Source organism: Argopecten irradians, chromosome 4, assembly GCF_041381155.1.
Source record: "Argopecten irradians isolate NY chromosome 4, Ai_NY, whole genome shotgun sequence".
NCBI classification, from domain to species: Eukaryota; Metazoa; Mollusca; class Bivalvia; order Pectinida; family Pectinidae; genus Argopecten; species Argopecten irradians.
In genome coordinates this window covers 18,313,553-18,337,738 of record NC_091137.1, presented here as the reverse complement: position 1 = coordinate 18,337,738, position 24,186 = coordinate 18,313,553, and the positions used below count along the sequence as shown (strand labels likewise).

At 36.0% G+C, this 24,186-nt stretch overlaps 1 protein-coding gene across 1 annotated transcript; it reads left to right on the top strand.

Moving 5' to 3' along the window:
- The first annotated feature begins 649 nt into the window (after window positions 1-649).
- LOC138320826 (lysosomal thioesterase PPT2-A-like) lies at window positions 650-23,426 on the top strand. The gene is made up of 9 exons (XM_069264079.1): window positions 650-840; window positions 6,380-6,533; window positions 7,261-7,353; window positions 11,116-11,170; window positions 11,971-12,023; window positions 13,182-13,265; window positions 13,952-14,036; window positions 16,196-16,250; window positions 17,088-23,426. The coding sequence occupies exons 1-9, from the start codon at window positions 709-711 to the stop codon at window positions 17,229-17,231; spliced, it is 855 nt and encodes a 284-aa protein (XP_069120180.1). The 5' UTR covers window positions 650-708; the 3' UTR covers window positions 17,232-23,426.
- The last annotated feature ends 760 nt before the right edge of the window (window positions 23,427-24,186 follow it).

The window sequence follows — 24,186 nt, the reverse complement described above, 5'->3', positions numbered from 1 at the left end:
TCATCTAAGCCATTCTAAATCGTAATTTTTTCCCAGGGGAGGACCCCCGGACCCCCAAAACACCAAAATCTCGCGCTTTCGGGCGATCGCAAAATTATCAAAATACATAAAACTCATCCCGGGGGTCACCCTCAGACCCCTAATAAAACACCAAAATCTCGCACCTTCGACGCTCACACGCTAATTTGGCCAATTTGCGTATTCGTTAATTTCCTTTTAGCGACTCCATTGTCTATAAATGTGTACAAGGATTAAATTTAGTGATATATGAAAAATGTATATAAAGCATACATGGTTGGGAGTTGAATTAATCTCCTCCTGTAGGTGCGGCGGCGGGGGGGGGGGGGGTACAAAATATTGAGGATGAGGATCTTTGCCCCCCCCCCCCCCATGACGTTTCATCTTCCTACGCCACTGCACTGTGGTTGACTGTGTGGCTTTGATGTGAGGCGTCGCTCTCTGATTGGTCAAATGTTTTTACTGAACTGCCTTCAATTTCACTATGAGATAGTATAGTCCAGGGGTGTAGAGATCATAAGTGATCGGAACCCCTGGAGTATCGAGGATGTACTCTACACTACAAACTGGATCGATAATTTCCCGCGAAAATACTACAAAGCCTGCAATTGACGTTGATCCATTTTGTTTAAGCGTCTGAATGACGCTGTTACTACCACATGATCTGGGTTAGCGTAGCAGCCGGCCAACATGACATATCTACTGTTCATGACGTTATTTCATGCATTTAGCGTTTGTCTTTGCTACAAACCCGTCATTTATATGCATGGGATCCTTGCTTCGGCTGATGAGATCAAACCACTCGCCGGCTTTATTGAAAAGGTAAGTAACTAAGAGACTCCGTTCTATTGTCACTTAACAATCTGTTTTGACATTTGTAAAACATATTCTACTTTCATTTTAATTTGTTGACATTTGTACCGAAATCACAACATAAACTATTTTTACAAAAAAAATCCAAAAAGATAATGCACAGGAAAACCACCAACTTAAAGTTGTACTAAATTGATACAGTCAGCTAGCGCACCATTCAATGATACAAGCACACTGATTTCTTAATTTTTATTTAAAATATTTCTTTGGAAAAATTGAGACATTTAATTTTAGAGTTGAAGTCATATGATATATACAATTTCAAATTTATGATAAAACTGCTCAGTGTAATTCTTTTTAAATAACCACAGGAGTTTGATGTACATGTAATATTGTCAATTTAAAGGCCCACTACCTCTCCGAAATGGCTTTTAGTTTTTAAAATGGGAATGCAAACCGAGATCAATAATTTTGTAGAGTCGTAAAATTTACTAACTTACCGGGTACCATTAATACAACATTCATCATCATCTTCTAAACAAATTAATTAAAATAATTAAAATGTTAATTTTCATAAAACAGCGAAATGAAACACCATAGTTATCATATCAGGAAGGAAATCTTGCATGTGTTTGGTGGTATTATTTTTCATCTTAGGCCATCTATATGTATTTACTTCTGTTGTAAATGTAACTATTGGTTTTAAGAAACCTTTAAGGAGCCTATTCCAGAAAGGTAGTGGGACTTTAATAATAGTATTAATGTACAGTTTGTGGAAAAGGTAATTAACCCTTGAGCACACAAAATGCACTATGGTGCACATGGAATGCAGTATTGCACTAGTATACTTAGACTACAGGTAGACACGTTTTGCACAAGATTCAGCTATGGTAGGTAGACACGGGGTGCACAAAATATATACTACAGGTAGACACAGTACACTACATGTTAGTGTTAACTGTTACTATTATTATAGAGATCTTCATCGTATTCAGGTCTGAGTATCGTATAAATAACATGGATAGTGTTAGTTCTTTTAGAATGTCAAATTATATTTGCCATTTACAATACTGTAGTGTATATTTATTCATAATTCATATATTAAAGGATCTAGATTTGCAACCAAATATGTGTACAAGTATACTTACACAGTCCATACAAAAGTTTCTTGTCATTCAGCATTTTATATCCATTTTTGACAGAGAAATACAGTTGATTCCATATAACTCAAACAGCAAGGGACCAGATTAATAGTTTGAGGAATACATTAGGGTATTCAGCTCATACCAAGTTGGTCATGACCGATCATCGATAGTCAAAATGTCTTGTTTCAAACTATCACAAACAATGCATGTAAATGACATTCTAATTAAAATGATTTCCAGCATTTTGAATTTTGATGAAAGTGGTGTATGATAGCAATATCAAGTTGAAAACATATGTACGTATATCATAAAAAAATGAGCTTTTGAAAACCTTTTCAAGGGTTGAACACCTGTTTGATGAATACATGATTTAATACTATGTATTTGAGGAAATGATGATATATTTCTGTAACGAATAAGGGGTATTCTACAAATTGCTGATATTTTTTAATTAACTTAATAGTAATCCAGGGTTTTGTTACATGAAATATATAGGTACACCTTCGGGACCATTCAATCGGTTTGACGAATGGGGGGTATTCGAGGAATGGGGGTTTGAGTTAGAGAGGTTATACTGTATTACAGTCATGACTTTTCTAGTGTTTTATCGCAACTTGTTACAGTATCACATGATTAAAAACCATCTCATGTCATCTGTAATCGCGCAGCATTGATTGAAATTCCGTTATGTCACCCCCGAATCGCTATGTCGCCCTCATTATGTCACCCTCGCATGAGCTTCATCTGGGTAGTCTCTAGTCTCTATAACATACCACTGATGATGTTTCTAGAGAGGTTCCGGGTAAAAGGGATATGGCCGCTTCAGGACGAATCGTTTGCTCTGGTTTAGGTAACATTTATAACAGATTAACATATGATTAAAGGTAAACCTTATGTCACCCTCGAATCGCTATGTCGCCCTCATTATGTCACCCTCGCATGAGCTTCATCTGGGTATATATACTATATATATAGTCTCTAGATGTAACGTACCACTGTTGATGTTTCTAGAGAGGTTCCAGGTAAAAGGGATATGGTGGTTTGCTCTGGTTTATGTAACATTTATAACAGATTAACATTTGATAAAAGGTAAACCAGCAATAATTGAATGTTAATTAGTATTCTTTAACATCACTTCATCTCTGTTTCTTGTGTAAAATCTATAGGGAGACGTGTCTGACAGTTGTTTAGACTCCGGGGCATGACTAAGGTAACGGTATATTCTCTGGTGCATTAGGCCTAAGGCTTACAATTAACACAGTAGATTCCTGCTCGACATTTTCAACATTTTTAATGATAAACAGATTATTGAAATCTACATTGTTATTACCCACAATGTCCCCTTCCTAGCCTATTTGGATACAAACAGTAATATTTGTATAATAAAACAATTGATGCCCCCGTGATGGAGCAACATGTCGATTTGCCCACCCTCCAGTCGTCATGTCACCCGAGGGCGTAGCCCACCGGTGATATGACGACTCTCGGGTGGTCAAATCGTCATGACGCTCCATCAGGGGGGCATCAATTGTATTATGTTGCATCACATGACATTGCTTGTGACATCAAAAACCATTTTATATGGAGATACCATCGAGTTCCCATTGCTTAAACAACAGTCACTCTGAATCTCATATAGCCAGAAAATATTTCTTAAAATTGACCTTGCAAGAAAACATAGTATGCATATCACATAATGCTTTTTTAGCTCACCTGGTCCAAAGGATTATGCCATACCCCGGCGTCCGTCGTCCGGCATCTGGCGTCCGTTGTCCGTCCGTCCGTCAACAATCGACTTCTTCTCCATAACCGCTGGTCGGATTTCAACAAAATTTGACTGGTAGCATCCTTATAGCTACTTACTGAAAATTGTACAAATGATGGGACTGACCCCCCAGGGGCCTGAGGGGCAGGGCCAAAAGGGGTCAATTTGGCTATTTCCATTTAAACGACTTCTTCTCTGGCACTAAGCATGGGATAGCACCCAAATTGCAATGGTAGCATATAGGGTGATGATTCAAAATTGTACAAATGATGGGGCTGACCCCCTGGGGGCCTGAGGGGCAGGGTCAAAAGGGGTCAATTTGGCTATTTCCATTTAAACGACTTCTTCTCTGAAACTAAGCATGGAATAGCATCCATAATGCAATTGTAGCATTCTTATAGGGTGGGGATTCAAAATTGTACAAATGATGGGGCTGACCCCCTGGGGGCCTGAGGGGTGGGGTCAAAAGGGGTCAATTTGGCTATTTCCATATAAACGACTTCTTCTCTGAAACTAAGCATGGAATAGCATCCATAATGCAATTATAGCATCTTCATAGGGTGGGGATTCAAAATTGTACAAATGATGGGGCTGACCCCCCGGGGGCCTGAGGGGCGGGGTCAATTTGGCTTTTCCATATAAACGATTTCTTCTCTGAAACTAAGCATGGGATAGCACTCATAATGCAATGGTAGCATAGTTATAGGGTGGGGATTCAAAATTGTACAAATGATGGGGCTGACCCCCTAGGGGCCTGAGGGGCGAGGTCAAAAGGGGTCAATTTACTTTAACTCTACTTGTCCTAGAGTTCGACATGGATTGTAACCAAATTTGGCCACAAACATCCTTGGGGGAAGGGGAACAGAACTTGTAAAAATTTTGGCTCTGACCCCCCGGGGGCAGGAGGGGTGGGGCCCAATAGGGGAAATAGAGGTAAATCCTATAAGTCGCTACTAGTCATAGAGCTCTGAATGGAATGTAACCAAATTTGGCCACAAACATCCTTGGGGGAAGGGGAACAGAACTTGTATAAATTTTGGCTCTGGTCCCCCGGGGGCAGGAGGGGTGGGGCCCATTAGGGGAAATAGAGGTAAATTCTTTAAATCGCTACTAGTCATAGAGTTCTACATGGATTGTAACTGAATTTGGCCACAAACATCCTTGGGAGTAGGAGAAGAGAACTTGTATAAGATTTGGCTCTGACCCTCCGGGGGCAGGTGGGGGGGCCCAATAGGGGAAATAGAGGTAAATTCTTTAAATCGCTACTTGTCCTAGAGTTCTGCATGGATCGTAACCAAATTTGGCCAGAAACATCCTTGGGGGAAGGGGAACAGAACTTGTATAAATTTTGGCTCTGATCCCCCGGGGGCAGGAGGGGCGGGGCCCAATAGGGGAAATAGAGGTAAATCCTTTAAATCGCTACTAGTCATAAAGTTCTACATGGATTGTAACCAAATTTGGCCACAAACATCCTTGGGGTAAGGGGAACAGAACTTGTATAAATTTTGGCTCTGACACCCCGGGGACAGGAGGGGCGTGGCCCAATAGGGGAAATAGAGGTTAATATTAAAATTCCTTCAGAAAAGAAGCATTGAACCTGTATTCAGAACATCACTTGGCTTTACAAACCAGGTGAGCGATACAGGCCCTCTGGGCCTCTTGTTCTAATTGTAAGAGTCTTTGTGATAATTACAAAAAAAACAAAAAAAAACAGGTGAGCGATACAGGCCCTCTAGGCCTCTTGTTTCTTTTGATCTGATTGTAGTGTTTGTTTAAAAACATAATTTCACATTAGTTTGATACAATTTCTTCATGGAATACTCACTCGACAGTAGTTTCTGATTAACTTGGACCATCTAGTGTCTGTATTTGTTAATCACACGTCCATCCTGGGACCAATGCAACAACTATTGATGTCTATATTTGTCTATCACAGGTCCATCCTGGGACTAATGTAACCACTATTGATGTCTATATTTGTCTATCACAGGTCCATCCTGGGACCAATGCAACAACTATTGATGTCTATATTTGTCTATCACAGGTCCATCCTGGGACTAATGTAACCACTATTGATGTATATATTTGTCTATCACAAGTCCATCCTGGGACTAATGTAACCACTATTGATGTCTATATTTGTCTATCACAGGTCCATCCTGGGACTAATGTAACCACTATTGATGTCTATATTTGTCTATCACAGTTCCATCTTGGGACCAATGTAACCACTATTGATGTCTATATTTGTCTATCACAGGTCCATCCTGGGACTAATGTAACCACTATTGATGTCTATATTTGTCTATCACAGATCCATCATGGGATTAATGTAACAACTATTGATGTATATATTTGTCTATCACAGGTCCATCCTGGGACTAATGTAACCACTATTGATGTCTATATTTGTCTAACACAGATCCATCCTGGGATTAATGTAACAACTATTGATGTCTATATTTGTCTATCACAGTTCCATCCTGGGACCAATGTAACCACTATTGATGTATATATTTGTCTATCACAGTTCCATCCTGGGACCAATGTAACCACTATTGATGTATATATTTGTCTATCACAGGTCCATCCTGGGACTAATGTAACCACTATTGATGTCTATATTTGTCTATCACAGTTCCATCCTGGGACCAATGTAACCACCATTGATGCGTTTAATGGATACCAGAGCTTGCAACCATTATGGACCCAAGTGTATAAAATCCAGGGCATGGTTTTGGAGATTATGAAGGATCATCCAAAAGGAGTTCATTTAATATGTTTTTCACAAGGTTAGTATGTAACTCAGATATAATCATTCTATTCTTGCTTTCAAAATTCAAAGGTCAATGGTCAAGGTCATGGTAATTGAAATAAAAAATGGAAATTCATTTCTTGGGTCAACCCAATCTTAAAAATCAGAGATCTTTCTATGAACAGTGCTTGATTAGGACTATTTATCAGGTCCAAATGTCACTTTTTCTATTGTTTGTCTCTGACACCCTCCCCCTGAGTGTCCTCTTGTTTTAATCAAACTGAAAGTTCATACAAATTGTCTGACTAAAGGTGCTAGCTGGTATTACCTTTCAGATCTAAAGAGTATAAGCTAAAGGTCATTAAAAAGGACAGTCACTTTCATTATAATATTTCAATCCTGTCAGAAGCATTATATGGCCATAAAACTCAGTCTTCTTTTTGCATTTGAAGATCACATTTACTCACCTGTCTGAAAGTCATGGTCAATGTTCATATTAATAGAAATTTTGTTATTTTACAGAAAGAAAGACATTTTTTGGCCAATTAATTATTCTTTTATGGTGTGTTATTAAAATGTTAGAAATATTAATAATTTATAATTGTAAACACTTTGACCTTTAACCTTACATTAAGTCTGCAAATCCCAATACTGTATCTGTCATTAAACCCCAGTTGACTTACTTAACTAGTATTTGAATGACCCCAGGAAAGTTTTATTAACTTTAATAGAAATGTTATTGACATTGGAATAATTTGTTTCAGGTGGAATAATTTGTCGGGGTCTCCTCTCAGTGACCAGACACAATGTGGATACATTTATATCTCTGAGTTCCCCACAGGCGGGCCAATATGGAGGTTTGTATATATATATATATCACATTTATATCTCTGAGGTCTCCACATGCAGGTCAATATAGAGGTTTGTATATACATGTACATCACATTTATTTCTCTGAGCTCTCCACAGTACAGGTGGGCCAATATGAAGGTTTGTACATCACATTTATATCTCTGAGTTCTCCACAGTACAGGTGGGCCAATATGAAGGTTTGTACATCACATTTATATCTTTGAGTTCTCCACAGGTGGGCCAATATAGAGGTTTGTATATATATATATATACATCATATTTATATCTCTGAGCTCTCCACTGGTGGGCCAATATGGAGGTTTGTATATATATATATACATCAGCTCCACTGGTGGGCCAATATGGAGGTTTGTATATATATATATACATCACATTTATATCTCTTAGCCCTCCACAGGTGGGCCAATATGGAGGTTTGTATATATATATACATCATATTTTTATCTCTGAGCCCTCCACAGGTGGGCCAATATGGAGGTTTGTATATATATATATACATCACATTTATATCTCTGAGCTCTCCACAGGTGGGCCAATATGGAGGTTTGTATATATATATACATCACATTTATATCTCTGAGCCCTCCACAGGTGGGCCAATATGGAGGTTTGTATATATATATACATCACATTTATATCTCTGTGCCCTCCACAGGCGGGCCAATATGGAGGTTTGTATATATATATATACATCACATTTATATCTCTGAGCCCTCCACAGGTGGGCCAATATGGAGGTTTGTATATATATATACATCACATTTATATCTCTGTGCCCTCCACAGGTGGGCCAATATGGAGGTTTGTATATATATACATCACATTTATATCTCTGTGCCCTCCACAGGTGGGCCAATATGAAGGTTTGTATATATATATATACATCACATTTATATCTCTGAGCCCTCCACAGGTGGGCCAATATGAAGGTTTGTATATATATATATATACATCACATTTATATCTCTGTGCCTTCCACAGATGGGCCAATATGAAGGTTTGTATATATATATGTACATCACATTTATATCTCTGAGCCCTCCACAGGTGGGCCAATATGGAGGTTTGCATATACATCACATTTATATCTCTGAGTTCTTCACAGGCAGGCCAATATGGAGGTTTGTATTTATATATATATATATATACATGTGATAAATTTAAAGAAAAGTCCTTACGGACGAAATCTATAAGAAATAAAAACAATAACGACTGACTAGTGAGCGCTTTCGCCCCATTCAAGGGAGCTCTTCAGACTGTTTATTGAAGACGTATTATGACGTCATAATTCATGACGTCATTTGCTAAGAGACAAGATATAAATAATCAACGAGGAAGAATACAAAAAATACAATGTCGGATTAAATAAAAGACAAAACATGAAAATATAAAAATACATGTATATATATCACATTTATATTTCTGAGCTCTCCACAGGTGGCCCAATATGGAGGTTTGCATATACATCATATTTATATCTAAGAGTTTTTCACATGCAGGAAAAGACGGGAGATGGCTGACTTTTCCATAGGATAATTAACCAAACAAATATCCATTACGGAAACTTCAACGAGATGAGTAAGAAAGATACTTTTTTAGTACAAAACACCATGTTAGTATGTGTTTAGTACATTTGTTTTCTTGATGTTGCTTGGTCAATTTATTTTCAAGAGCCAATCAACGCTGAAAAAAATGTGCTACACACATATTAGCATGGTGGCTTGAGACAAATTTTTCAATCAGAAATTTCTAAGGGCTGTGTAGAGGAAATGGATGGTATTCAGATATAAATTAACATAACGGAAAGTTTGTTTTCTACATAAATGACATTCTTATGAAGCTGAAGTGTTGACATGCGGTGGTTTTTGAGCTACCCATTAAAGTTCTGGCGTGTTTATCAGAGGACATCACAGTGTCAGAGGTGTTGAAATCTGGCTATTTTCTGATGTTTCAGGATACCTAATGGTATTTCTACTTCACAATATATATTAATCTATGATTGCCTAGTTGAGAGGACACTATTTATCTATTATGGCCTGGTTTAGAGGGCACTATTGCCTCATATTATTGTTGAGGGATGAAGTAGTGCCCGGGCCGAAGGCGAGGGCACTATCCCATCATGAGACAATACTATGAGGCAATAGTGCCCTCTCAACAATGTCATAATGGGTTTAGTACATCACCCTGACATGAGACTGTTTTTCATGTCATCATAAAAGAAGTACGTCAAGCGATACCTCGCAACGCTATCTTCATTTCCACACCACGTTGTTACATTAAAAGTACAACATATGAATTGTTGCAGAAATATGGGATTCTATAAAAACGGGATTCAGCTTCATGAAGTTTTAAAGTAGATCAATATTTATCTATTATGGCCTGGTTGAGAGGGCACTATTGCCTTATAGTATTGTCGAGGGATGGAATAGTGCCCGAGCCGAAGGCGAGGGCACTATCCTATCACGAGACAATACTATGAGGCAATAGTGCCCTCTCAAACAGGCCATAATGGGTTTAGTACATCACTCTCACATTAGATCCGTTTTCATGTCATCGTAACAGAAGCACGTCAAGCGACACCTCGCAACACTATCTCCATTTCCACACCACGTTGTTACTTTAAAAGTACAACATATGAATTGTTGCAGAAATCTGTGTTTCTATAAAATGGGATTCAGCTTCATAAAGATTAAAAGTAGATTAATATTGAACATGAGTGAACTGTCTTCTGTAGAAAAGCAACATTTGCTTTCATCCCCGCACACAACAGCCTGTCCGCCATTTTGACGTCTTGGTCGAAGCGCAACGTTATAATGACGTCATGTAATGGTGACGTCACAATACATTCACGTTCAAGTTTGCGCCACTTCAATAGTGCCCGCTTGCCCGGGCACTATTGCAAACAGAATCCATCTGTGTAGCCAATCAGAATCCAGAATTCTGTTACGTGATGTACTAAAGAACATTAGTGAACTGTCTTCTGTAGAAAAGCAACATTTGCTTCCATCCCCGCACACAACAGCCTCTCCGCCTTCTTGAGGTCTTGGTCGAAGCGCAACGTTATAATGACGTTATGTAATGGTGACATCACAATACATTCACGTTCAATTTCGCGCCAGTTCAATAGTGTCCGCTTGCTTGGGCACTATTGCAAATAGCACTCATGTGTGTAGCCAATTGAGTTGTAGACCTTGACACAGTATTATATAAACTTATTTTACATCGATTATGAAACAAGTTATACAACTTATACAAATCACTTTCGATGGCTCGGATGATATCGTGCGAGGGGTCTTAGATTGGTAGGAAACTGGAGTGCCCGGAGAAAACCCATATTGCCAGGCAGGTGACCCTTGACCTTTTAACTTATACAAATCACTTTTGATGGCTCGGATGAGATCGTGCGAGGGGTCTTAGATTGGGAGGAAACCGGAATGCCCGGAGAAAACCTATATTGCCAGGCAGGTGACCCCTGACCTTTTCACATTTGTGTCTGGGATCAAACCACGTCCGGCTATGTGAAAGGCAAGTGGTTTAACCACTACACCACCCAATCACACTGTATTACATATATATGGGGGAAAATGTCTAGGTATATAGCCAAATGCCTATGGTACTTGGATGGTTTGATAGACAGCTGACGATATGTCTTTTATCCTCAGATAATGAAAAAGAATGTTATTGATATGATTAATATAACTTTGGTAAACAAACAATTTACAACTCTTTGTTGTTTCTTTTTTCAGACACTGCCTATCTCAGGTATTTGTTTCCACATTTCATTAAAGAAGAACTTTACAGGTAAGTCATAACTGTTAAAAAGATGTTAAAGATGCTCCACATCTGGCAAATGGTATTTTTTCTCTCTATCAAAAACATGAGCAGTCAAATTGGTATTTTTCTTCAGTTACAAAAGTTACCTACATTACACCATTACCCCCATTGAAAAGTTTGGGCTTCTTATTTCATTTAAAGATAAAAATATTAAAAATAAATAATTAAATCCATAAGAAAATCCAAGGCACTTTGTCCTATATGAAATGAAGTTCTGCTCATGCACCAAAGGCAAAATGAATTATTTGATATTATTTGTTGTTTTAGATAGTCATAAATGTACACGATTAAACACCCATGAATTATTGTTCAAATGCTGAGTATTTTTTATGCTCTGTGACCAGTGGAGAATCTTTAAATAAAGCTATGAAATGTGAAGAGACAGGTATTATCAAAAAGAAGATGATCATTTAAATCAAATTGGTTTGATATGACAGATGAACTTATCATTTTGATATAATTCACTTCTGGATTGCACGTAGAAATTTAATCATATCTCTCTGCTGTGATCATACACTTTAGAGGTTTCAAAGTTTGAAAAAGTTTCAAGTAAAAATATGAATTTGATTTGATACATTTGCTTTCCGATAATGTCTCCCTGGAATTACTTTCTTATTAAATATTACTACTCAGTATATCTAATTCTGTGTTATAATTTTGTTGTTTTTTCACAAGAAATTGAATAAGAAACAGTTTCTATTCAAACTTTTCTTGTCTGTCTTACTATTTAAAATGTCTTCCAAATTAATTTTATTTTGACATTTTAGGTATTTCTACACTAGTTCTGGACAACATTGGTCTGTGGCAAACTACTGGCACGGTAAGGCTATATATTTTTGATATTTTCTTGGTTACCATGGAAATGAATTAAAAACACAAAATTTCAGTGTCATCATAAATTACCATTTATGATAGAAGGAAGTGGAGTATTGTTCTCAAAAGTAGCTTGGTCTTCTGCCATTTAGATCTACTATGTAACTTTTTTGGCTAACCAGATTCAGTTTAGTGGCCATCTTGGATTTGAACAATGACAAATAAATAAAGTTTTGTACCTAACTGATAAATGTTTCATATTGAAGGGGACTTGTGGTAGAGTCTGATAACCAACTGGTGGGTCAGTCATTTATTAGTGATTTCATGGGGCACTTCCTGATATCTAACTAGTTTGTTGTATTTTCTATGTTACCATGGAAACATATTCTTATCTAACCTAGGACATTACCAATTTCTCTTTGGAAAGGCTTCTGTGAAACATACAAAGGCTCTACATTAAGATATATGCAAGGACTCCTTCTTGCATTAACTGTTACTTTACTTATATTTTAGTCTTTGACTTATGAAAATAGAGGGACATGTATGAAGGTCATAAGTTCATAGGGTTAATACAGCCTTGAATTGAATTAGAGGTTAAACAATCAACTACAAAGGTCATTGTTACTGAAAATGGATTGTGTTTTGCAAAGTTTTTGTTTTGAGATGATTATTTAAGATTGATAGATTTTGTTTAAAGTAAATTAATACAATGTTAGGCAATAAACATAGTCTAGGGTTAAGTGTGGGTCAAAAGATCAAATACAAAGGTACTGATAATAAGATATTTTTTATGAAAAGATTGATTGATTTTAATAAAACATCTTACACTTGTAATGCATATGAATTACAAAATATCATATATATTTCAGGGTTGTTAGGTCAATTAAGGTCAAGGTCATTGTTGCTATCTATAGAACATCATTGTCAGCACTTTGCCAGCTTCATTTGTTTATTGATTTCTACTATATTGCACATATTTTAAAGAATCAAAATTAATGTAGGATAAAGAAAAATGTGAGTTTCATGATTGTCAGGTGAAGGACATCAATGCTATCTTTTAAAAATATGGACTCAAGTTGCTTTCTTTCTTCACAAAAGGTCAAGGTTATGGTCACTGTAATAACTGTCAGCATGGGACATGTCAAAATTATTGTTTTATTTATAGATCCACACCATGAAGAACTATACAGAAACCAGTCTGTGTTCTTAGCGCTGCTGGACAACGATACCAACTCTGCACAGAACACAGGTAAAAACTTATTAAAAAATACAGGTACCACACAAAATTCTGATAACATGAACACTTTATATATAAGTAACATACAACCTCAGCACAAAAAACGGGTAACACACAAAATCAGCACAAAAAACGGGTAATGCACAACTTCAGCACAAAAAACGGGTAACACACAAAATCAGCACAAAAAACAGGTAATGCACAACTTCAGCACAAAAAACGGGTAACACACAAAATCAGCACAAAAAACGGGTAATGCACAACTTCAGCACAAAAAACGGGTAACACACAAAAAACGGGTAACACACAAAATCAGCACAAAAAACGGGTAATGCACAACCTCAGCACAAAAAACGGGTAACACACAAAATCAGCACAAAAAACAGGTAATGCACAACTTCAGCACAAAATTCAAGTAACATACAAACTCAGCACAAAAAAGCAGGTAACATTTAACCTGTTTTATAGGTAGCATAGAAATTCGTCAAAATGTATGTTTATAATGAGTGAAATTTTAAGTATTCTAAGTTTATTAAAAATTAAGTAAACCTTTATGGTTAAGGAGTGGTGCTTGCAAGTAAATACTTTTATTTTAATTTGAGTACAAGTAACCTCATTTTAGGGGGTATTTTGTTTATACAAGTGATGTTTTAAAAAAGAGTAAAATCGAATTAAAATAATCAAAATTAAATTTTCAGAGTACAAGAAGAATTTCCTGCGTCTGAAGAATCTGGTGTTAATTGGAGGACCTCATGACCAGGTGATAACTCCATGGCAGTCAAGGTAAAAAAAGAATGAATTATTAATATAAGGCTAATTGACTATGTAGATAAATAAATAAACTTCCTAGCAATGTAATGATAAACTCTCCAGCAATCACGGTGCTATATCTGTGAAAACTCTGTATTGTGAAAATAGATTTAATAAGAAATCTCTCAATGTGCTAACTTTACTAAGCTAACTGACCTTCTATGACCTCTATACTCTAGATATACACTTAACTAAGCTACCTGACCTGTGACCTCTATACTGTAGATAGACAGTTAACTAAGCTACTTGACCTTCTATGACCTCTGTACTGTAGATAGACACTTAACTAAGCTACTTGACCTACTGTGACCTCTATTCTCTAGATAGACACTTAACTAGCTACCTGACCTGTGACCTCTATACTGTAGGTAGACAGTTAACTAAGCTACCTGACCTTCTGTGACCTCCATCCTCTAGATAGGCAGTAAACTAAGCTACCTGACCTGTGACCTCCATACTCTAGATAGACACTTAACTAAGCTACTCGACCTTCTGTGACCTCTATTCTGTAGGTAGACAGTTAACTAAGCTACCTGACCATCTATGACCTCCATCCTCTAGATAGACAGTAAACTAAGCTACCTGACCTTCTGTGACTTCTATACTGTAGATGGACAGTTAACTAAGCTACCCGTCCTTCTGTGACCTCCATCCTCTAGATAGACACTTAACTAAGCTACCCGACCTTCTGTGACCTCTGTACTGTAGATAGACAGTTAACTAAGCTACCTGACCTTCTATGACCTCTGTACTGTAGATAGACACTTAACTAAACTACCTGACCTACTGTGACCTCTATTCTCTAGATAGACACTTAACTAGCTACCTGACCTGTGACCTCTATTCTGTAGGTAGACAGTTAACTAAGCTACTTGACCTTCTGTGACCTCCATCCTCTAGATAGGCAGTAAACTAAGCTACCTGACCTGTGACCTCCATACTCTAGATAGACACTTAACTAAGCTACTCGACCTTCTGTGACCTCTATTCTGTAGGTAGACAGTTAACTAAGCTACCTGACCATCTATGACCTCCATCCTCTAGATAGACAGTAAACTAAGCTACCTGACCTTCTGTGACTTCTATACTGTAGATGGACAGTTAACTAAGCTACCCGTCCTTCTGTGACCTCCATCCTCTAGATAGACACTTAACTAAGCTACCCGACCTTCTGTGACCTCTGTACTGTAGATAGACAGTTAACTAAGCTACCTGACCTTCTATGACCTCTGTACTGTAGATAGACACTTAACTAAACTACCTGACCTACTGTGACCTCTATTCTCTAGATAGACACTTAACTAGCTACCTGACCTGTGACCTCTATTCTGTAGGTAGACAGTTAACTAAGCTACTTGACCTTCTGTGACCTCCATCCTCTAGATAGGCAGTAAACTAAGCTACCTGACCTGTGACCTCCATACTCTAGATAGACACTTAACTAAGCTACTCGACCTTCTGTGACCTCTATTCTGTAGGTAGACAGTTAACTAAGCTACCTGACAGTCTGTGACCTCCATCCTTTAGTTAGACAGTTAACTAAGCTACCTGACAGTCTGTGACCTCCATCCTTTAGTTAGACAGTTAACTAAGCTACCTGACCTTCTGTGACCTCTGTACTGTAGATAGACAGTTAACTAAGCTACCTGACCTTCTGTGACCTCTATACTGTAGATAGACAGTTAACTAAGCTACCTGACCTTCTGTGACCTCTATACTGTAGATAGACAGTTAACTAAGCTACCTGACCTTCTGTGACCTCTGTACTGTAGATAGACAGTTAACTAAGCTACCTGACCTTCTGTGACCTCTATACTGAAGATAGACAGTTAACTTAGCTACTTGACCTTCTGTGACCTCTATACTGTAGCTAGACAGTTAACTAAGCTACTCGACCTTCTGTGACCTCTATTCTGTAGTTAGACAGTTAACTAAGCTACCTGACCTTCTGTGACCTCCATACTCAATACAGACAGTTAACAGTTACACTATGTAACTAAGCTACCTGACTCTATCCATAGTTTATGTTGTATTCTGCTTTGACCTTTATTAGTAAACACTTGTTATAAGATATTTTATGTGATAATAACTAACTTTTCATAAAAGTCTTAGCTTTTCTTTTTTTCTTTTAGTCAATTTGGATTCTACAATGGTTCAGAAGGTATCCTAGAAATGCGCCAACAAAGAGTATGTTACCTATAAAATGAACATTATATTAAAAGATATCGACTATTATTAACATGTATTTAACCTATAAAATGAACAGTATATTAAAGGGACAATTCAGTCTAAGAGAACATTAAAATGTGTACATATATCGGAAAAACCCAGTTCTAATAGAAATTAGATCAGTCGGTTTTGCTCTGATATGCCAGAAAAGCCCATGGTGGTGAAATGCGTGTGAAATGTTCAAACCCGCTCGCTGTCCGCCATTACACATTGTGGTCGAACATCTTGTATGCCGAACCCTGTCCCTTGCTCGTAAAGTAATGAAACTTTTGTCTAGAACTGCTCAAATCGCTCTGACAGCAGTGTGTTTACTTTATTAGTTGAATTGTCTTGCCAAAAAATCATTTATCACCTCCTCAGTGGTAATGTAGTTCATTTGTTTAACGTGCGTGACTATGGCTAGTATATGGGTACAGCGTACATATTGTACCCGCTTAATCGTATTGATCAACGATTTGTAATTACAACGGTATCAATTAAAATATTAATCAATGACGTGGAATTTGTCAATATTTTATGTTGTATGTTTCATAAGAAATATAGAACAATACATTTATGCCATATTTTACTTTTTGGTTATGTAAAAGAATTAGCCTGAGTGAATTGTCCCTTTAAAAGATATATACTATTATCAACATTTATTGCTCATTTACATTCAATTTGATATAATAAGTCCAATAAAATTAACTATTTATAACCAGGAAACAGGATGTGGTTAATGAATATAAGCCAGGTTTTGGTCAGAAAATCAAAACAGAAATGTAAGTTCTAATAATTGAATATTTTCTTTTCCAGTTTTATTTACAGGATTCATTTGGATTGAGGACATTGGACCAGAGGAAGGCAATCCACACATACACTATACCAGGCATTGAACATGTAATGTGGTACAGGGATCAGAAAGTATTTGACTGCTGTATCAAACCCTGGCTCACATAGCCAAAACATTCTTGTTACCATAGTAACAAAAAGTATGGACTTTTGTGTAAAAAAACAACCATACCTGATAAATCATATACATTGTACAACAAACATTGCTGTCACCGCAGTGACAGAAAGTATTGGACTGTTCATGTGTCAAAAATTAAATCACATAGAAAAAACCATTAGCGCTATCACAGTGACAAAAAGATTTTTACAGTTGTATAAACATTTTAAGGTAATCATGGTGACAAAAAGTATTTGACTATTGCATAAAACCATTACCTACATAGTCAAAACTTATTGTTACCATGGTTATAGAAATATTTAGTTGTTGTATAAAAACTGTATTGCATGCATAGACAAAATTTTATTGGTACATTGGTTATATAAAATATTTGGTTTTGTTACATTGGTGGCTAGAAGTATTACACTATTGTATCAAAGCTTGTCTCACATAGACAAAACTTTAATGTTAAAATGGTGTCCGAACGTGACTATTAGACTCAAGTAATCCTGATCCACATAGAATAAACATTACTGTTGAAATATTTTTTTTATAAAAATCACATATATGCACAAATTCTCCACACAATTAACAACAGTTATGTAATGGCATGTAAATTATACAATGAAATGACTTGATGGCAATATACTTTGTTGGCATCATGACAGTAACATTCCAAAGTGTCACATCAGCTTTGTCATATGTGTATGTCAAGATAACAGTTAATACACTACAAAGTGAACAGGTTCAGTCTTACTTATGGTGAATTGTTCTGTCAGTCTATTATCATTGGGTCCATGTAAGTCTTCTGATGACATTGCTCAGACAGATCAGGACCAATCCCCATGTTCCTGATTGACAAAGTAATTTTCCATTGCCAATTCAATGGTGCTGTATTATACATGACGCATTGTCTTACATAAGGTAGGTTTATTCACATGATCTGGGATAAATATTCATGTCAGATTTGCCCTTTTTATACATTTCTGTTATATTTTTGTACTATCTGATCAGGGGCATAGGAAGCGGGGGGGCAAGGGGGGCAAACATGTCTTTCCCTCCCCCCCCCCCCCATTTTCGTCGAGTGAAATGTTCTAAAAATGGACATTTGAAACAAAAAAGGGTCATCTTGCACATTTTTGTACTTAATTTTAGAAAATTTTCCGCTGCGCGGCGCGTTTCCTAAAACGTTCAAGAAAGTAATGTTCAAACCTTTAATAATGAAAATTCAATACACATTAACTAGACTAAAAATATCTATCAAGGGATTATACTATTTCAAAAAATGTTTCTTAAAAGATTAATTTGTTTATATGTCTTAGCAAGACAATCAATTCATTATTATTTTGAGTGCCGATGGTGTGAATCTGGCATGTTCAGATCGAGCTGGGTTGCATAATGGTATATGCCGACACTCACAATTATCATTTCATAGCAGGTAACTTTAAATTAAAAAAATACCATGTTAAGAACTCTTAAAATTCATCAAAATACAAAATCGTAATATTTTTCAAGGGGGGATACCCCCCTCCCCAAAAAAACAAACAAAATCTCGCGCCTACGGCGCTCACTAATTCCAAAAAATGCATCGTAAATCTCATCTCAGTCATTCTGAATCGTAAATTTTTATCCCGGGGTAGTACCCAGGACCTCCAAAACAACAAAATTTCACGCCTTCGGTGCTCGCAAATTCATCAAAGTACATCGTAAAACTCATCTCAGCCATTCAAAATCGTAAAAAATTTTCCCGGGGGAGACCCCTGGCCCCCCAAACACTAAAATTTGGCTCCTTCAACTCTTGCAAATTCAACAAAATGTATCGTAAAACTCATCTCTGCCACTCTAAATCGTATAATTTTTTCCCCGGGGAGACCCCCGGATCCCCTTAACACCAAAATCTCGAGACTTCGGCGCTCGAAAAATCATCAAAATAGATTGTAAAGCTAACCTCAGTCATTCTAAATTCTAATATTTTTCCAGGGGATACCTCGGACCCCCCATACTCGCATGCTAATTTGCGTATTCATTAATTTCCTGTTAGCGACGCCACTGTATATAGACGTGTACGAGGATTATGTGTAATAAGTTTATCAAGTATCTCCTGTGGGTGCGGGCGCGCGAGGGGGGGGGTGTTGTTACAAAATATTGAGGACCGTTGCCCCCCCATTACGTTTCATCTTCCTACGCCACTGCTGATGATGGTTATTTAAATCACTTTTCGTCTGTGATCTGTCATCATTCAATCTTTCTGTAAAAAAAGTCAGCCTTATTTGTGCATATTGTATTTTGAGACTGATCCAAAAACAAAATGGCCAACAGGCAGCCATTTTTGACTTTGACAATTGAAGTTTGTTACTGCCATTTATCAGGGAGCTGTGTAAAATAATATCATTTACATGCTCCTCTTGGGTCCTTGTTGTGTATATTACATTTGGGACTGATTAGAAAGCAAGAGAGCCAATATTAGATTTGAGTCCAAGTTTGCATCTGCTATTTCTCCACAGAAAGTGTTAAATGGTTCTCCGTCTCCATTTGGAAGCATTGAAGGACTGAGCAGACAAGCAGCCATCTTATATTTCAAAAGTTTGTAATCGCTATTACTCAAATATATTGTGAAAAGATCTCTGAAATTCATAATGATTATGTAGGTTCCTCTTGATCCCTATAATTCTGGCATCAATTGCAATATTATGAATATTTAGAAAACAACATGACTGATATTTAAGTTCCGGTAGGCATTTTTGATTTTGACACTTTCTCAAAAAGTAATGAAGAGGCCTTCTCAAATTAAATGTTTAGGATCTGTTACAGATGTATTTGACTGATTGATTGAAATAATTTTCTATTCTATGTGCTAAAAAATGTGTAAAGTCTGCTTAATCTTCAGTTCTGCAAATCAATTTGGAACCAATTCAAACTATGAGAGGTCATATTGAATATGACAATTAAAGTGCTGCTGCTATGCAGAATTTTTATAAATTTTCCCATTTTAAATGAAGAATGAAAGAAAGGAAAGGCATAGAATAAATCTTCATTCAAATTAACTGACAGATCCTGGTGGTGTGTGCCAAGATGTCTCTGTGATCTCTTGTAAGGGTAATCAGTTCAACATTTTAAAAAGATCTTGGAGGGGCAGGGACGAAGCATTTATAATGATGCACTTATTAATATGCTTAGTTTTTAGGTCTAATGTGAGGGTTATTCCAATTCTATGTACTTTATTCCATGTTTTATTTTATTAATTTTTTTTTTACATTTTACATGTTATTTCTGCAAATATTACTCATTTATATTGTTTGATACAGTTTACATTTGATTTCATACCAAGGGCGTTTTCCTTTTGTTATAGGTTTTTTAATGAAATCAAAATTCATTGCCAGATACCATTGGCTTGTTTTGCTTACTGAAGGAAGTCTCCTTAGAAGATGGTTCTGGTATTGTGCAATGTCTTTCTCATAGATCTGATATGTCATTTATAATTTGTATAAGCCCAATAAACCTGTGTGTCATTAGAAATGGCATCTTTGATATTAATTGAGAAAGTTAGTTTTAAAACATTCTACTTCACGGGTATGACTCTTTCAATAATGAATAAGACAGTCTGTTTTGATTTTGAATTTTTATGTTCTTTTCTTCATTGATTCATTGACATATCTGTTTCCTTGGATCAGTTTTCCTATGGATATTTGTCCCCATCACAATTCGTTTACTCATTTGCCTGCCAATAATTTGACACATTAATCTGCAGTGACACTTTTCCTGTCAGTAATTTATCATCTCTTCAGTGAAGATTAAAGTCGGTTTTAGCTATCACATTAAGATTTCCATCCCATCCTTCTATCAACTTTGTTATCAAAATATCATTTATATTAATTTATTACATCATATATGTATCTGTAAATATACTTATGATATCATTATTAATAGATTGATTCATTTTTGTGGTAAATGCATATACATGTATATCAAATACATGTTCTCCATATACGTTGTATGTGATGCAACAATCAGGTGACTCAATATCAAATCTAAAACCTGATGTTTAAATTTGAGTGTGTGTCATTTGTGATAGTGCTTCCAAGGTATTGCATGCTTTGTAAAAATATGTTTTGCTAACATCCATGCACCTATTCAACTTTGTAATGTTTCAGTGGTAAATCTACTTAGAATGTATTCAGTATTTATCATATTTGTGTTATACAGTTCTGAGGAAGATCGTACCAAATTGTAAACACAAGCCACATGTTAGTATATATATTGTGAAAATGAAATCTAACACTTCAAATAAAAAAATGATTTATATATGATAGTAATTCCTATTTACATTTAGTATGGGGTTTTTCATACTCCAGGGGTTACTATCACAGTTGTTATTTCCACCACTGGACTGTATCATATAGCAAAACAAGATTTTCAAGAACTCTATTCTTAATCTACTTACTTATTTTAATTGAAGATATAATCACATTTCTTACAGCAAATCAGAAATGAAAGTTACAGTTATCAAGCCAATAAATTAATCACCCCTTTAACAGCTGGAGTATCGAGGATGAGGTATTAATGTATGGTGATTGTGTATGTATTTTGTGTGATATCGGATGACTAATAATGTCTATATAACAGTGATAGCAACCCTTGGGATATTAAGGATGGCACATTTTCATTGTTGTAAAAGGTGTTTAAATATTCACGCTATAGCTACAGTCGATTTATTCAAAAGGTGGTAGACTTAATCATGTCCTTTGTCAATTTTGCTAGGTATAACAATGGCTCTGTATGATATTCAAATACAGGTTCTATAATTGAAGAAGTTCCTGAGAAAAGCAAGTGAGTTTTGCTATAAGTATAACAAATATGGTTGATTATTTGTATGTTATTAAAATACAAATTCTGTACTGGATAAGTTCAAAAGAAAAGCAAGTGATTCCAACAACTGCTTTCATCATCTTTGATGCACCGACAAGAGCTTTCTTGATATTCATATACATGTATATCATTATATTTAGTGACCTTGACAGCTGAAGTTGTTCTGGTACAATATATGTGTATTTTCTATTGGTACAGGTTGAATTAGATGTTGTGGGAGATGTTGCTGAAATGTTCCATGCCTGTTCACAAGAATAGTTGAAGGAGTACTAGATCTAGTATTTAGGTACTATTTTAAGAAATATTTCATTTCAAAATATTTCATTGACAATACAAGAATTATAGATATATTAATGATTACAATATAAATGATAAATAATGATAGAGTTTTCTAGAATGTTAGTGTTAAATTTTATAAAAACAACTGATGGGATAATCAGAGTATTAACAGAATGTTCTTAAAATGTGTACTTTGAGTCTGTTAAATCACCTTTTGAACAAGCGGGCACTATCAATATGTGTGGAAAGGTAAAATAATATTTTTGCTGCTAGTCAATTGATTACATTTAAACTTTCATATGTATACATATAATGCTGTTCATGCCAAAGTATTTCAGTCATAACATTTTTGTTAGTGTCTATTATTTTCATTGAATGTAAATACCATCCATATAATATTTATTTTTAAAAAAAAATATACATAGCACAAAATATGTTCAAGACTTACTTTTTGATTGAAACTGATGAAGATGAACCAATAGTTATCTGTTGATAATTTCCAAGTGTTTTACAATGAGCGTTAAGACGTAAATAGCCAGGAATTAATGTTGTGAATATGGAATGATGTACTAATGTACACTGTTGATTTAGCAGCAGCCATTTAGACTTTTTGAATTATATTATAGTTTATACAATAACGCAAACACACAAGACAAATTAAACTGATTTCATGGAAGTTTATTAATTTCACATTATAAATTTTGGCATTTCTTAGGGGCTACTCTGTTAGTTATTTAGGATATAAAGAATCACTTTAGCAATTAAAATAGATCTGAATACCCCAATGCACCAGGGGAATTCCCTTAGATGTGGGGTTGTTAATTCTAAAAATATGTACGTCCGAATTGGGGGATAAAATTCAAATATGTTGAATTATAAGGCCAAATCGATTGAAATAAGACTAAGATTAGTCTATTCAAGAGAGCCCCCAAAGAGGATAATTATATTATAGAATAGATTCTGCCGATAAAACCACTCAAGCAAAATTGAATGTAATTTACATAATTCAGCTGTTCCGGTATCTACGTGTGCTACTAAATAAAAGTGATATGCTGAATGTTTCTCGTGTTCTTTCATTTTTTTTAGACCATCATCACATTATATAATTAATCACCTTTTGTCGATGGTCTATCCCTCTATCCGTAATCAGTTCTTGTTAATATTGCTATTACCCAGAAAGTTCTAAAGAAGTCTTTCCCAAATTTCATCTGTTATGTTCTGGATGCCTTCAGTTATGCATATTGCATTTTGGGACCGATCTGACAAATGAAATTAGAGAAAGACAGCCATCATGGATTATTACAACGATTTTTTATGCTATATTTCTCAATTTAATTTGTAGGTCCCCTTACAGCCTGTAATGCCTAGATATGCAATATTGCATTTTAGAACTCATCTAAACAAGAGGCCCATGGGCCTTAACGGTCATCTGACTCATGGCACAAAACAACAAAGTCACAGTATAAAGTATTGGTTAAAGATTAATATAAAACAATACGAGGAACTCCTTAGTTGAATATGTAAAGTTCTGAAATAGGTAAATGTCATTTGTTGAACAAACTTGGTAGCCCTTCATCCATAAATGGTTGTAACCCATTCATTGGATTAATATAAGAGGAGTCAGATTTTAAAGCCAAATTTCAGCAAAGCTTCCAGTTTGGACATCCGCCGTACTATTCCCCAAGGGTCTTAGCTCCGTCCTTTATAAAATATGATTTTCCTCACCTGAAGTTCCCCCTTCTGAATCAATTAAAACCCCTATAGACCAATTTTCCTTGAGATCGGAGACTGAAACCTGAAAACAGGAAGTGGGTCAGCGGC

Bases quoted from the DNA above. Each gene is read 5' to 3' on its own strand.
- LOC138320826 (XM_069264079.1), top strand. From the start codon at position 709: ATGACATATCTACTGTTCATGACGTTATTTCATGCATTTAGCGTTTGT. The intron at 7,354-11,115 runs GTTTGTATATAT...TTCTTTTTTCAG, and splicing joins ACAGGCGGGCCAATATGGAG to ACACTGCCTATCTCAGGTAT. The intron at 11,171-11,970 runs GTAAGTCATAAC...TTGACATTTTAG, and splicing joins ATTAAAGAAGAACTTTACAG to GTATTTCTACACTAGTTCTG.